Source organism: Triplophysa dalaica, chromosome 2 (genome assembly GCF_015846415.1).
Source record: "Triplophysa dalaica isolate WHDGS20190420 chromosome 2, ASM1584641v1, whole genome shotgun sequence".
Lineage (NCBI taxonomy): Eukaryota > Metazoa > Chordata > Actinopteri > Cypriniformes > Nemacheilidae > Triplophysa > Triplophysa dalaica.
In genome coordinates, this window is record NC_079543.1 from 27,671,827 (window position 1) to 27,686,648 (window position 14,822).

The window sequence follows — 14,822 nt, forward strand, 5'->3', positions numbered from 1 at the left end:
TCAAGCTTATGCAATATATATATATATATTAGGCAATGCATGATATAATAAACCACATCAAAATACCATACTACTAAATTAGTATTAAGTACTAATACTTACTGTATTTACTATCTTGTATTCACTATGGTAAACTGTAGTAAATTTTAGTATAGTGTAGTATATTATAGTTATTACTACACTTACATTTATGATGTAGTGGTATACATTAGTAGTATCAACAAAAGGGAAGTCAACTGATAAACTGAAGCAAAAACTGTAGCATTCATGGAATGCCCCAAATTAGGGGTCGCAATTAAAAAAAAATATATTAGTTAAGTTAAAAAAAAACATACAAATAAAAATCGTTCAGCCTTTCGAGTTTCCTTCCCTCGATCAAGCCCCTTATTTTTGCCACCTCCGATGATATTGGGGGTCTCAAGTCACTGGCACTGTTATTTTGGGGGCCATGGGCCGAAAAGTTTTCTGTAGTATACTTCACTGTTCACTATGGTAATGTTCTGTTGCACTACAGTTTAATATGCAGCAGACATAAATAAGAAATATATTTAGTCAGGATTGAATTATTTTATTCCAACGTTGTTCATACAGAGACATTCAGTCTGCTCTTACATTAGTCATACATATATTTTTTGTGCACAGGTTTTAAAGACATGACAGATACACACTGTTAGTCATCAGCGTCTGTTGGCAGTTTCAGCACGTCTCTGTATAGGCCACTTCTCTGCCCACCTGTTGACTCCACCTGTTGAAACGCGGTGTGACAGCAGAGTGATGAACTTTCCCAATGCCCGATTACCCACACAGGCATCCTGTTGTTGCCATGACGACATCTTCATTTCTTTTTGTCTATCACACACTGTTTGCCCCTAAATGCAATACTTTTCCGTGAATCCCGTCTGTCTGATGTGTCACACCGGCTCTGTCAATATCCAGATGGAGGATCACGACCACATTGATCACACGGCAGAAGTGAGGGGGCGTTTGAGATCCCGTCCACCCTGAAGACACAAACGCACAATAAATCATTCTCTAAGCACACAGTACTCCTGGACTTTTATATTTCCGTCACTTCCATGTAAAGCATTGAGCACTCATGGTATTGTAGCTTTCTTTGGAGTCAGTTGAGATGTTTGTCTATGGTGGGTGATTATCGGTGGAAATTCGACATTAAATCACACTTACAAACGGCACACATATCATTTACAATAATTACCAAAAGTAAAATGTTCTTCCATTATCGTGGCTGCGTTCAAATATCTTGTGAGCTCCCTTTCTAGACACCAAAGGTGTGATATTGACAAGATATTAAACTAAGATCAATTTGAAAGATATACTGCAAGATGGCCGATGAGTTCAGGGAAGAAATTAGGTGTCGCAGATGTATTGTTAGTACAAAACCAGATCAGGCTGGATCTCATGCATTAATCTGCGTTATTTATTTGTTATAAGAATATCATTATAGCAGTGTGCGTTGAGCATTGAGCATGTTTTTTATCTATTAGATCTACATCTAATGAAATTGATTATATGATTAATTGTTGTCTCCAACCACATGTTTATTCTGTTTTTGTCAGCCATTGGTGAGCCAGTTAGCATAAACTGGTTTAATCCTCAAGGTGAACGCATCATCTCAAACCAGCGAGTGGTGGTCCATACAGAAGGAGTGCGGTCTCGATTGACAGTCTACAACGCCATCATCGAGGATGCTGGGATATATCGCTGCCAGGCTGTGGATGCTACAGGACAAACCCAGGAGGCCACGGTGGTGCTCGAGATCTATCGTGAGTGAATTTTGATGTTTTGAAGACAAACAAGTCTATCCTGGTGGATTTTATGGGATTCCAATAAGAATCGTGACTTATTTCTTAACCAATCCTTTAAATTCCTTTAGGTTTCTTTGACTTTTCGGTTACACTTAACAATAAGGTGCTATTAGCGAACATTAGTAAATGCATTAGCAAACAATAGCTAACAATGAAAAAATGTTCCGCTGTTTTTAATCCTTGTCAATGTTAGTTCATGTCAATACAGTTATGGTGCATTAACTAATGTTAACAGTGACAACGCTTGATTTTAATAATATATAAGTAATTGATTAAATTAGCATGAGTTAATATGAATAAAATGCTGTAGAAGTATTGTTCCATTGTTAGTTCATGTTTGCTAATGCATTAACTTATTGTTAACAAATAGCACCTTATTGTAAACTGTAAATTTTAATTATTACAGTTATGAATTATAGTATTAAATAATTTAATTAATGTTAAAATATAAGATTTTGTTCCTCCCCCGCACACCCCCAGGATGCCGTCTGTTTTCGGAAATAATCGTACAGCTGTATCTCTCTTTTATAAATGTAATCAAACTAAATACTCTATGAAGATACGAATACTACTCTATTGGTACTCAAGATTAATACGAGATTGGCAGAAACTGTGCGTTCAACCGGAACTTTAATTAATTGTTTGTAGTAGGGTTTAGTGTAACGGAAGGAAGTAGAGAGGGTCTGCGTGGCTGGCAAGTGATTTTATTACCACAAAAACAAAACATAAAGCAAATGGAAATAATAGTTTAAAGGTGTCCTCTCGACACATTCGTAATCCTCGTTCTTTCTTCCGGGTTCTTTAGTCGTCTCCGTTTGCGCAGCCAAACTCTCTGTCTCGACTCTCCCCTCGTGCTGGCTTTTATCCTCTTCTCTCCAATCACTGTAAATACAGACTGGTGTTTACAATCGGTCTTTGACCTACTTATTTCCCGCCGATTTCCTGTCTCTCTCTCTCCAGACTCCGCTAGACCACGCCCCCCTTGCCACATTGTTGTTTTCTGGGTACAACCACCACCAATGTGCAGCATCCACCTGGATGATGTGACGGCAGCCATTTTGTGCCAGAACGCCTACCACACACCATCTTATAGGTGGAGAGGAGACAGAGTTACAAAGCTAATTAGGACAAATGGGGATGATTAGGGGGCCATGATTATGTATAGAGCCGAATGGGCGAATTTGGCCAGGATGCCGGGTTACACCCCTACTCTTATTCGAAGGACACCCTGGGATTTTTTCATGACCACAGAGAGTCAGGACCTCAGTTTAATGTCTCATCTGGTGCTTTTTTACAGTATAGTGTTCTTATCACTGTACTGGGGCATTAGGACCCACACAGACCACAGGGTGAGCACCCCCTAATGGCCCCACTAACACCTCTTCCAACAGCAACATAGATTTTCCCAGGAGGTCTCCCATCCAGGTACTGGCCAGGCTCAACCCTCCTCAACCAGTCTTTGGCCACAGGATGATATGGCTTAAATATTTTGACAAAAATAATGATGAAGAAAATGCTTTTTGTGTAGTGCAGGTTTATGGAAGTTTTCAGTTTGTGTTGTTAACCTTCAGCGAGTCTTTATGGACATTCGGTGTCACTGAGAAGCAGAAAAACACGTTTTTATTTTCAATGAGGTCAATGAGGATGAAAAGGGAATGAATCAACTTAATAGTCTCGGCGTAAAAACATGCCCCGTCACAACTTGTCTGACCCGACCTCGTAACAGCAGTCGAATTATCAGATTCAGATTATAAAAATCTTTTCAGAATAAGAGAGATGTGCTGAGAAGAGAAATGTGTTTACTGGGTAGAAAATGACATTCAGACCAATGGCTGTCATGATTCCACTATCATGTCATGTTTATTCTTGTTGTTTGAGTGGAGTCATGGCATAACCTATGGTTTTGTGTGAGATTGAGTGATCTTTCTCGTGTCTTGTCATTGTTCCCTACATCTCGTCCCTCGTCAGCTTTCCCTGAGTGCTAATCCCCAGCACCTGTTGCTCGTTTCGATCCTCTGTTGTTTCCCCTATAAAGAGTCCTCATGTTTCTTTGTCTCGTTGCTCGTGCATTACTTGTCGCTACATGTTGTTTGGTGTTCGATACCTGTTTGCTGTTCGCTGGATGTTCTTGTTTGCTGTTCCCATTGGTCGTTGTTCCTGTTCTTTATAGTAAGTCTAGTTCAGTCAGTGTTAGTGTTTTGTTTCAAGTGTTTGTTTTGTAGTCTTAGTTAGTCAGTGTTCATTAAGTATATATTTCCCTGTCTTGTTTTACCCCATCGTGGGTCTTTGTTTTGCGTTTCTTTGTTTAAATAAATATCTGTTACACCAATACCGTCTGTGTCTGCCTGCACTTGGGTTCTCAAGCCATGTCTCACCTTGAGAGTCATGACAAATGGCATCGTTTTCATTAGCCTGTGAAACACTGAATCGTGACTGTCGTTATACTTCTAATTCATCAAGTTGTTTCTTGCTAATCAATTATTTCTCATAGATGTCTCATTAAAAATGTCTCTATTCCAGTTTTAGAAGAGATCTCAACAATGTGTCCAACTGAGCTCAGATTTGATAATTGTCAAAAGTCAAAAGTCAATATTATTGAACATCTCAATATGAACTCTAACATTTCCCACCAAATTTACACAAATCCTGATTATTTTACCTCTACAATCAACAAACTATTTAACAAAATTGACCAAGTCAAACGTTCATGTCTGGTGTTTGTTTGATCATGCAGAGAAGCTGACGTTTCGTGAGGTAAAGACCCCACAGGAGTTTCGTCAGAGCGAGGATGCTGAGGTCATCTGTGATGTCATCAGCTCACCTGTACCTGCCGTCTCCTGGTTCTACAAGAACAGAGAAATCACATCCGATCCCAACAGTAAGAAAAGACGTTTTATTGTTGTACGATAAAAGGATGGTATCAAGTTGTATAACTGTGGCGCTTTAATATGCACAATATCATCTGAGTCATATACCGTGATGTACACCAAAACACACAATACCATGATCATTTTTTGTGGGTTCAGGTGTTTGTTCATACTGAAAGCACACAATTAATATCAGCTTTTCTCTGGAAATGATTCATTTTAATACCAAGCTTGAATAGGAATTCAGAGACAGTGGTTTGACAAGCTATCTGCTCTGTCTGGCCCAAGAGATTAAAACATGGCGATTTCTCAGGTTTTGCTTGTTTTCATCCTAATTAGAGAGTACAGCTATAAATATCTCTCCTGTATGAGAAGAGAAAAGTGTGTGTTTATCAGCAAGAAATTACAAAACCAGACGAAAGGTGTTTTTTTGGAATCCTTTAGGTGTTTCATTTGGCCACTGTCTTTGAGATGAAAGCGGCAGTTGTTTTGAGGATTGATGAGGTTGAGCTCAATCTCATTGATGTAAGAATGATTTTCTCTGAACAGAAACAATTATCAGTGCTGTTTGTAAAGCTGTCTCTTTTTATGTGTGTCTGTCTATCTGTCTGATTGTGTCTATCGTATATCTGCCTGTCTTTCTGTTTATAGAGACAATTTCCAATGAGCACACTAGCTGCCAAACAACTAATCGAAACATCATAACACCTGCTTTTAAACACTTTGAACAATTAAGCAGCTGCCTAGCAACCACTCCGACCACAGAAGCAACTTCGTAAAACACTTAAAAACCTTAGACACTACCTAGCAACCACTCACAACACTATAGAAACTGCTTCAAAACACCCAAATTTACTTAGCAACAGCCTAATAACCACTCATAACACCTTAGCAACTGCCTTAAACATTCATAGCACCTTAGCAACTGCCTAAGAACACCTTAACAACTGCCTAAGAACACCTTAACAACTGCCTAAGAACACCTTAACAACTGCCTAAAAACATGCAGAACACTTTAGCAACTGCCTGACATCCATTCATAAGACTATAGCCACTGCGTAAAAACACCCAAATTTACATAGCAACTGCCTAACAACCACTCATAACACCTTAGCAACTGCCTTAAACATTCCTAACACCTTAGCAACTGCCTAAGAACACCTTAGCAACTGCCTAAGAACACCTTAACAACTGCCTAAGAACACCTTAACAACTGCCTAAAAACATGCAGAAAACCTTAGCAACTGCCTGACATCCATTCATAACACTATAGCCACTGCGTAAAAACACCCAAATTTACTTAGCAACTGCCTGACAATCACTCAGAACACCTTAGCAACTGCCTGACAATCACTCATAACTTCTTAGCAACTGCCTAAAAACACTAAGAGGACCTTAGCAACTGCCTAACAAGCACTCATAAATTCTTAGCAACTGCCTAAAAACCCTCAGAACACCTTAGCAACTGCCTAAGAACACCTTAGCAACTGCCTAAGAACACCTTAGCAACTGCCTAAGAACACCTTAGCAACTGCCTAAGAACACCTTAACAACTGCCTAAGAACACCTTAACAACTGCCTAAGAACACCTTAACAACTGCCTAAGAACACCTTAACAACTGCCTAAGAACACCTTAACAACTGCCTAAAAACATGCAGAACACCTTAGCAACTGCCTGACATCCATTCATAACTCTATAGCCACTGCGTAAAATCACCCAAATTTACTTAGCAACTGCCTGACAATCACTCAGAACTTCTTAGCAACTGCCTAAAAACACTCAGAACACCTTAGCAACTGCCTAACAATCACTCATAACTTCATAGCAACTGCCTAAATACACTCAGCAACTGCCTAATAACACCTTAGCAACTGCCTAAAAACACTCAGAACACCTTAACAACTAACTAAAAACCCTCAGAACACCTTAGCAACTGCCTAACAACCACTCATAACACCTTAGCAACCGTCTAAAACACCCAGAACACCTTAGGAACTGCCTTAAACACTCAGAACCCCTTAACAACTGCCTTAAACACTCAGAACACCTTAACAACTAACTTAAAACACTCAGAACACCTTAGCAACTGCCTAAAATGACTCAGAACACCTTAGCAACTGCCTGACAATCACTCATAACTTCTTAGCAACTGCCTAAAAACACTAAGAGGACCTTAGCAACTGCCTAAAAACACTCAGAACACCTTAGCAACTGCCTAACAATCAATCATAACTTCATAGCAACTGACTAAATACACTAAGAGGACCTTAGCAACTGCCTAAAAACACTCAGCAACTGCCTAATAACACCTTAGCAACTGCCTAAAAACACTCAGAACACCTTAACAACTAACTAAAAACACCAAGAACACCTTAGCAACTACCTGACAGCAACACATAACACTATAGCCACTGCCTAACAACCACTCATAACACCATATCAAATGCCCAAAAAAACTCCAGAATACATTAGTAACTGCCTAGCAACCACTCATAATATCATAGTAAATGCCTAACAACCATACACTATAGCATTGTGGCAACATGTCTTGTGTTCTTATGTTCCTCAAAATATGTTCAAATGTTTTAAGTTTGCATTAGCATCTCTCTCTCTCTTTTTCACGGTGAAGGCAGGCTTCACGTCCTGCCCAACAACAACCTCCAGATCATGAAAGTGACTAAAGCGGATGAGGGGGTGTACCGCTGTGAGGCGCGAGTGGAGGCCCGGGGAGAAATTGATTTCCGGGACATTGTTGTGCTAGTCAACGGTAAGTCTGTTTTTTTCACTGGATTCGACTGAAGCGGCACATCACGTTTACTTTCTCATTGAGTGACACCGTAGCTTATTGATTGGGGCCAAATCAAAGAGTGCTTCAGAATAAAGTTATCCAGCTAAGACAAACTCATTCTGTGACTGCCTTTCGGTACAGAGGAAGCAAAGTATTCACATTTATTGAAGAAACAATGAGAGAAAATGTCAACACAATTACTTTAAACTCACAAAATAAGAGTCTCTAAATGCTAAATGTTTGAAAGGAGCGTCTAGTTCATCAACATGGGACTGTACGAGACGATAATGTGGACTAGTATCTTAGTTTATAAAAACATAAGTAAATTCTTAATCGTGTGTACAGTGAAAGATTTACAACGGAAGTTTACGAGGTGGCCATTGCATATTAATCTTTATGATAAATATCGTACAATTTTTTTTGATTATTACAAAACGCCTAAAAGCAGATTATACAAATTAGACACCTCGTAAACACTTGCGATTTGCTACAAGATTGTGTCAAGTCATCCAAAAGGGTTTAAAAACAAAATGTACAGCTCTTGTTTTTTATTTAGCGTTTATAAGGAATTCCTGCATTTGAAACATTCTAACAGAGATTTTTGTTCGGTTAAGTGTTTCATGTTATCTAACGCGTCTGTACTCTCAATTTTCTGCTGGCTGGATTGTGACTAAACGTTTCAATTAAGACAAACTTCAAGCATCCCAGACTCACGAACAAACCAGTCCCTTTACGAAAAAGCGGCTGGATTCTAAATGAGCTCATTAACCTTGTTTCGCAAATGAGCGTCGTCGAAATTCGATGGCGTCGAGCTCTGCCTGAACTGACACAATAGTGTTTGCACAACTCATACTTCTTAAACTGATGTTATAACGGGCAAAAAAAGAACGTGTGTTGCATTCAATTTAGCATCGCCACTTATAGAGCGCAGGAAGATCCAATAAGCTCGCTCAATGAGGCGCGTCCTATTATCCCAAAGACATGGCAAGCGCCGTCTGCCGTCGCAACCGAACAACCTGCCGCTTAAATCACTTAGCAGACGCTGAGCACAGAGAGACTGAACCTCGTATCCCATACTGAAGACTGAATCCCGTACATTTATTTCTAGCCTTGGCTGTCTAACAGTGGAACATCGCTGGCTGTTATAATGAAACTCTTCTTTTTGGTGTTTCGTTCTTTATTGAATTAAAATATTCATTTTCAATTTGCACTCCATCTGTTAGCCAGCCGCTTGGATCGTTGTTGCTCTCTTACAGAAGACCACAGATTAAAGAGGCTGTATAAGATAAATTGGATTCAAAAGTGCTTTCTCGGTGGTTTTACTGATAAATAAAGCTGAGCTGGTCACCTGTGCGAAAGTGTCGCTCTTGTGAAAGTGTATTCTGTTTAAAGCTAGATTTACATCTCAAGACACATTTCTTTACATTGATGGGTTGAAGATGTTCAGTTGTTATAGTAGTGAATCATTTCTTGTCATGTGAATTGAGAAATGCAGAATATTATTTTTGTTACAGATATTAAAATAAAGTCAAACATTAGGCCAAAACTCTTGTAAGTTAAATGCTTGTTTTTAAATTTTTAATGTTAAATGTGCTGAAATATTTGTATGATGAATTTAGAGAGAAAGTACAAAATACAGAGTTTGCTCACATACAATAAAGCTCACATCTTAAGTTACTAAAATTGTATTATTAAATGTTTGTATTCACTTATTATTTTTTTGTGTCGTTTTCTTGTCACAAAACTTTAGAGTAAATAAATCAAGTAAAACTACTTAAATTATTTAAGCACGTCACATGATAAACTTTAAAAAGTCAAGAAAGAAAAACTAATTTGAAGTTAATAAACTTCGTTATCTGTTTTAACTTCAGTTTAATATTTAATATTGTTAACAACATATATGATGTACAAGTAAACTGAGAGTTGACTCAGTACTGACTTTAGCAGCATTACAGTTCACTGTTTGAAAAAAAAAGCATCATGAGATCTCCCACAACATGAGCACAAGCATCACTCTTTACAAGAATGGTAACCACGAAACTCAGAAATACAAACAGAATATCTTCTGAATCTGAAAGACAACTGAACAATAAACACCATCAATTATTTCATTTTTAAAATAGTGCTTTTTCACAAAAATGAACTCTAAGTTCACTGCTCGGTTAGGGAAATTAAGTTAAATAATTCATGTAGTTCCACCACAAAATAATTTAGTAAAGATCCTTTATACAAGTTTAAGTGGTTTGAACATGATGAAATTAAGTTGAATTCACTCAATTATTTGTGCATTTAGAATTCCAAGATATTTCTATAATTTTAACTTAAATTTTGGTTAAAAAACCGATCACAATTGTATTAAGTAAAGTTTACTCAATTAATTTCATGAAATCTACTACGACACAGAATCATATTTTTTGCAGTTTTTGTGAGAGAAAAAAATAATATAAAAATTGTTAAAAGATCAAATTAAAGATAAATTACAACAAATGATTTATGGTAACACTGTTATTATAAAATACTTTTTGGAAAATTAAGAAATTATAAAAATATATATTTCATGATAAATATTTTGTATTCTAAATAATTTAAACCTTTTAATATTATAGTAATTCAATAAGCTTACGGATATCACTCACATTTCTATGATACGTAAGGGAGGATTAAATGCGAATATTATAGACCACTTTGCATGATGTTAACATTAGATTTTATTTATTTCTTTTTCATATCTTGCAATAAATAAATTATTTTTAATTGGTTGTAAATATTCTGTTTTCTGTCTTTTGTTATGACTTTTGTGTAGTAAAACAGGAAGTTCTTCTGGACCAGTGTTAAATAATCATTAATTACATCATCCTAAGTGGTGTACAACATTATTTAGAATATTGCGGTTTATTATATCTTCACATACATTACTCAGGAGCAGGCTGCTCTCTTTCGCCCGCCAGTGTTGATTTTTAAAACAAGTTTTACATGACTGATGTGTATTTATTGCCGTCATTGATTGTCACACTTAATAGTGTTAACTGGTCTGGTTCACATTATGGAGCTGATGTTTCAGATGTTCCAAGCCCTTCGTCTATTATGATGTCTCTTTCTGAGTTTCTTCAAACCGTCCTTGCCTTTATTAGCATGCAGGCGTGCACTAGCGTGCTCTTTTCACACCCTTTACCCTGACTTTTAGCATCAGGCGGTTCGAGCTGAGTTTCTCTTCTCTGTCCCCTTGATCCTTTAAAAGGAAATGTCAGTGAGATAGAGGGCATCTCATCTGCCTCGTCCTTCACTGATTCACATCACCAGACATTTCAGGCCCTTTGAACTCGGCGGATAGTTACAGCGAGTAAATCACGGAGCGCGGAATAATGATTCTGCCTGTGGTGGGCGGCGAGAGAAGCTGTCGAGGTCTGTTTCATTCTTCTCATGTCAAATGGATTCGGCAGATCAAAGACAGGATGTAGTTTGCAAATGAGGATGTTTTTGGGGGAAGTTTGAGGGAGATGAACGTTTGTTGTTATACTGTAAACAAACGCTGATGCGTTTAGCCGCCGAGCCGTTTGACGGTTAAATCACTTTCTCCAGAGTTTCATTACAGACGTCAGAGTCAAAAATAGTGCGTTGAAATAAACTCACATTTGGTAGGAAAAATACAACGGGTAAGAAAATAGAAAGTCATTACAAAAGTAAGAGATGTTGTGAAATTCGGTGAAGTTACTTCAACTCTTGGATAACAAAAACCAGGGATACTGTATGTCAATGGAGAAACATTGAAAAATTGCGTCTCTCAAAAGATAAACGCTGTTTTTATTAAAGGGCCCATATCATGTGAGATCAAATTTCCTGTGATCTTTTAAAATGAAACTTCATTTTATCATGAAAACAGGCTGTAACTTTCAGTATTTTACACTTTCACTCCGGTACAAGCTCAGTAAAACAACACCGGAGCCGCACTAAAAATCTGTGCTCGTTTTTCATCTTAAAGTCACAAAATCAACAATGTCCCTGTGTAATTGTAGGTTTTAGTCTACATTTACATTTAAGCATTTGCCAGACGCTTTTATCCGAAGAGACTTATAATTGCAATGCACTATACATTTCTTTGAGTATTACATAGTCAGTGGTGTAGTCCTAACAAAAACATGGTGTACTATCTTATACAGCCATTACCCACAACCCCAAATGGCCAAAAAGAGACATGTCAGTGTGCTTTTTTCTAGTAACATGGCAATCATAACAGTTAAATATGCCATTTATTAATATTTATGAGTCTGAAGTCCACACAACTCAGTCCACAAGTTGTCAAAACATAAATATTCATGTTTACCTAACAAATAACAGAACAAAATATTTTTTGTTGGCTGCACATAAACAGAGAATATAGATTGGTTATTTAAATATAAACAAACGTATTTGTCTTTTGCTACAATTGTAAATGTTTTCTGTCATGAAACTCAGAGGGGAGAACCCAATTGCAGGCAGAGACGGGGAATGAAGGGGTTAAACACTACAAAAGGACAAAACAAAACCCACGAGGGGGAAAACAAGACAGGATAACTATAAAAGAAATCAAAGACACGGACTGACTAAACTAAGAAAATAAACACTAGTACAAACACTGAACTGAACTTACTAGACACGGGTTACAGGAACTTTGACGACAGGGTCAACAACATAGAGAAACAGCAAACAAGACCTTTCACAGTAACATTGACGAGGACTTTCACAACATTCTCATACAATGAACAAGCACAGGACAATAGACACGAGGATTTAAAGGGGAAAAAACACAGGATAATTGATAAGGACCAGGTGTAGGGGATGAAACGCTGATGGGAAAGCTAACGAAACGAAAAGGGCGGGAAACACAGACGCAGACCGGAGAGAGAGTATAGAAGGCCCCTAGGGAAACTATCTCTCCCTCCACACAACTTAAGGCTATGCCATGACTCCACTCCAAGAACAAACATGACATGATAGCGGAATCATGACAGTTTTATGCCTCAAACAGAGCCAAGCTTTGATCAAATAACTGTTTAAACAGTTTGTGTTGAGTGTTTATATACCTTCTTTGCACTTGTGTCATGCACTTACACCTCAACATTGAACACACAAATCTCAACCATGCTAACAATCAAAAACCATCATTCCTTAAAATAACTCTAAACTCAACAGATAACAAACAGTAACAATGTTATTAAAGCATAAATTAAACCAGCAAGAACTAAAACACTAATCTTTGAAAGAAAAACTAATAAGAAACACAGAATTGAACATGTTGCAAAACATCTTGGGAACTCTCAAACACAGAATAGACTGTTTTATAAATTTGGCAAACTTTCTGACGCATTTTGGCCAAAAACTTGAGAATCTGAGTACATTCAACAAAATAATCTTTGTTAGAAACATGTTTAGGCTTATTTTGATCAGTATATGCAAAATAATAATTGGACTCCTTTAACTAAAAATGCTATGTTCAAGTTACTTATTTATCGTTGTAGGGAGAACAAGTTTAATTTTTTGCAGTGCAGTAGCATTGGGAAGAAACAGGTCTATGCCAGTACTGTTGACCACATTACAATATATTTTTTACAAAGCATCATATGTTTTTAGTACATTACAAACACAAGATTACGTAAAAACATATGCAAGATTTTACTTTGTAAAGAATACAGATGTAACTTTGCCAATATTGCCATCTCTTCGTGAATACTTGTGGGCAAGATATCAATGTATGATGTATAGGCCTATATTGTGGTGAAAATACTTTAATTTTAAAGGTAGAACAAACATAACGAGGAGGTTTAAAACAACTGTAAAGGGAATGAGGAGACAGAGAAAACGTAAAGGATGCTGACTTGTTTCTCTGTTTTTCTTGTTGATGTGAAAAATAATACTAATAATCTTCTGTCACTTCATTAAATCTGAAACCAAACTAAAACACTAACATCTGTGTAGTTCTGTTAAACTGACATCCAGCACATGTTTGTTTGCTGTGGTTCACAGTTCCTCCGGTTCTGACTGTACCTCAGCAGGCCTTCAACGCCACAGCGGACTATCAGGAGTCCGTCACCTTCACCTGCATCACCTCAGGCTCTCCGGACCCTCAGGTGACCTGGTACTGGTGGGTAACATTAGAAACTAGAAGAGTAATAAAACTTGTTGAGAGAATCTCTAAATGATCTGTGAGCACAAAAGGATAGACAGTCAGATGTCTATTATTTGATTTATGTTTATTATAATCAGAAATAACTGCTACAATAACTTTCTTACTTGGTATTTTTGTGGGTTTTTTCAGTACAAATGTTTAAAAATTCATGAATCAAGATGACCTAAGACAATAAGTCTTTTTTAGACAAAGCAATATGTAATTTCAGTGAATATTTGCTTGAAACAAGCCAAAAATAATCTGCCAATGGAGTAAGAAAAATAGTCTTGATTTAAAGTTTACTGTCACAAAATGCAAGATTATTTCTATTTTTTTGCTTGTTTTAAGCACAAATATTATTTTTCTAAAATCAAGATTTATTTTGCTCATCGAGAAAACCTTTTTCAATAATTTTTCGACATTTGCATTGGAAAACAAGTAAGAAAGATATTTTTTGCTGTGAGACAGATGTAGAAGTTTAGTTCTTACTCAGTGTTTTTGAATTCAGTGTTGATATTTGGAATTTAAATCACACACTTTTTTTACATATGAATGCTATCGTACTGTCTTTGGGATTTGTGTAAAGTCAACAGACTGATGTTTTTTCACATAATGTCATCCGTTCATTTTTATTCCACAGGTATTTCACAGTTTAATCCTTGAGTTTACCGAGCGTAACATTGCAGAGGATAATCCCCATTCCCATCAAACTCTTCCATATTGATGTTTCACCTTATTTTATTCACCGCACTTCCCTCCGATGTGTCTAGGGTTCAGCTACAGTAAAATTTCCATACGAACTTAAACATTTCTCTTTAAATTTACCCAAATCCTGATTAATATACCTCTACAATCTACATTCATTTTACACCTCCACACTCTTCATTTGTTTACACAATTACAGCTTCAGTTGCTTCTGTTTTTATTTCTCCTAACAATTTTATGAGAAATCTCTCCTTTCGGTCTGAAAGTGTCCAGTGGGTGTAAAGTTATAATTGTGAATATAAAAATCACACAGAGAATGGAATATAATTATAGTTCAGACAGATTTAACCCTTTTTTCGATTGACAGGATAGTTTAGTAAATTGCTGGAATTAAAGTGCATAAAATTGGATCTATTTTTGCCCGCAGGTGCAAAGTTCTCTGTAAACTAAGTTTAACAATTATTTAAAGAACAGACATTTTGATGTTAATGT

The 14,822-nt window shown here is 37.0% G+C and overlaps 1 protein-coding gene across 3 annotated transcripts in view; it reads left to right on the forward strand.

Moving 5' to 3' along the window:
• The window catches only part of LOC130413659 (neural cell adhesion molecule 2-like), a 153,761-nt gene that overhangs the window by 113,078 nt on the left and 25,861 nt on the right, over window positions 1-14,822 (forward strand). For all 3 annotated transcript variants that reach the window (XM_056739037.1, XM_056739055.1, XM_056739046.1), the window contains exons 3-6: window positions 1,578-1,784; window positions 4,561-4,704; window positions 7,325-7,462; window positions 13,484-13,601. In XM_056739037.1, the coding sequence (XP_056595015.1) occupies window positions 1,578-1,784; window positions 4,561-4,704; window positions 7,325-7,462; window positions 13,484-13,601 (607 nt within the window). The remainder of the gene's footprint in view (window positions 1-1,577; window positions 1,785-4,560; window positions 4,705-7,324; window positions 7,463-13,483; window positions 13,602-14,822) is intronic.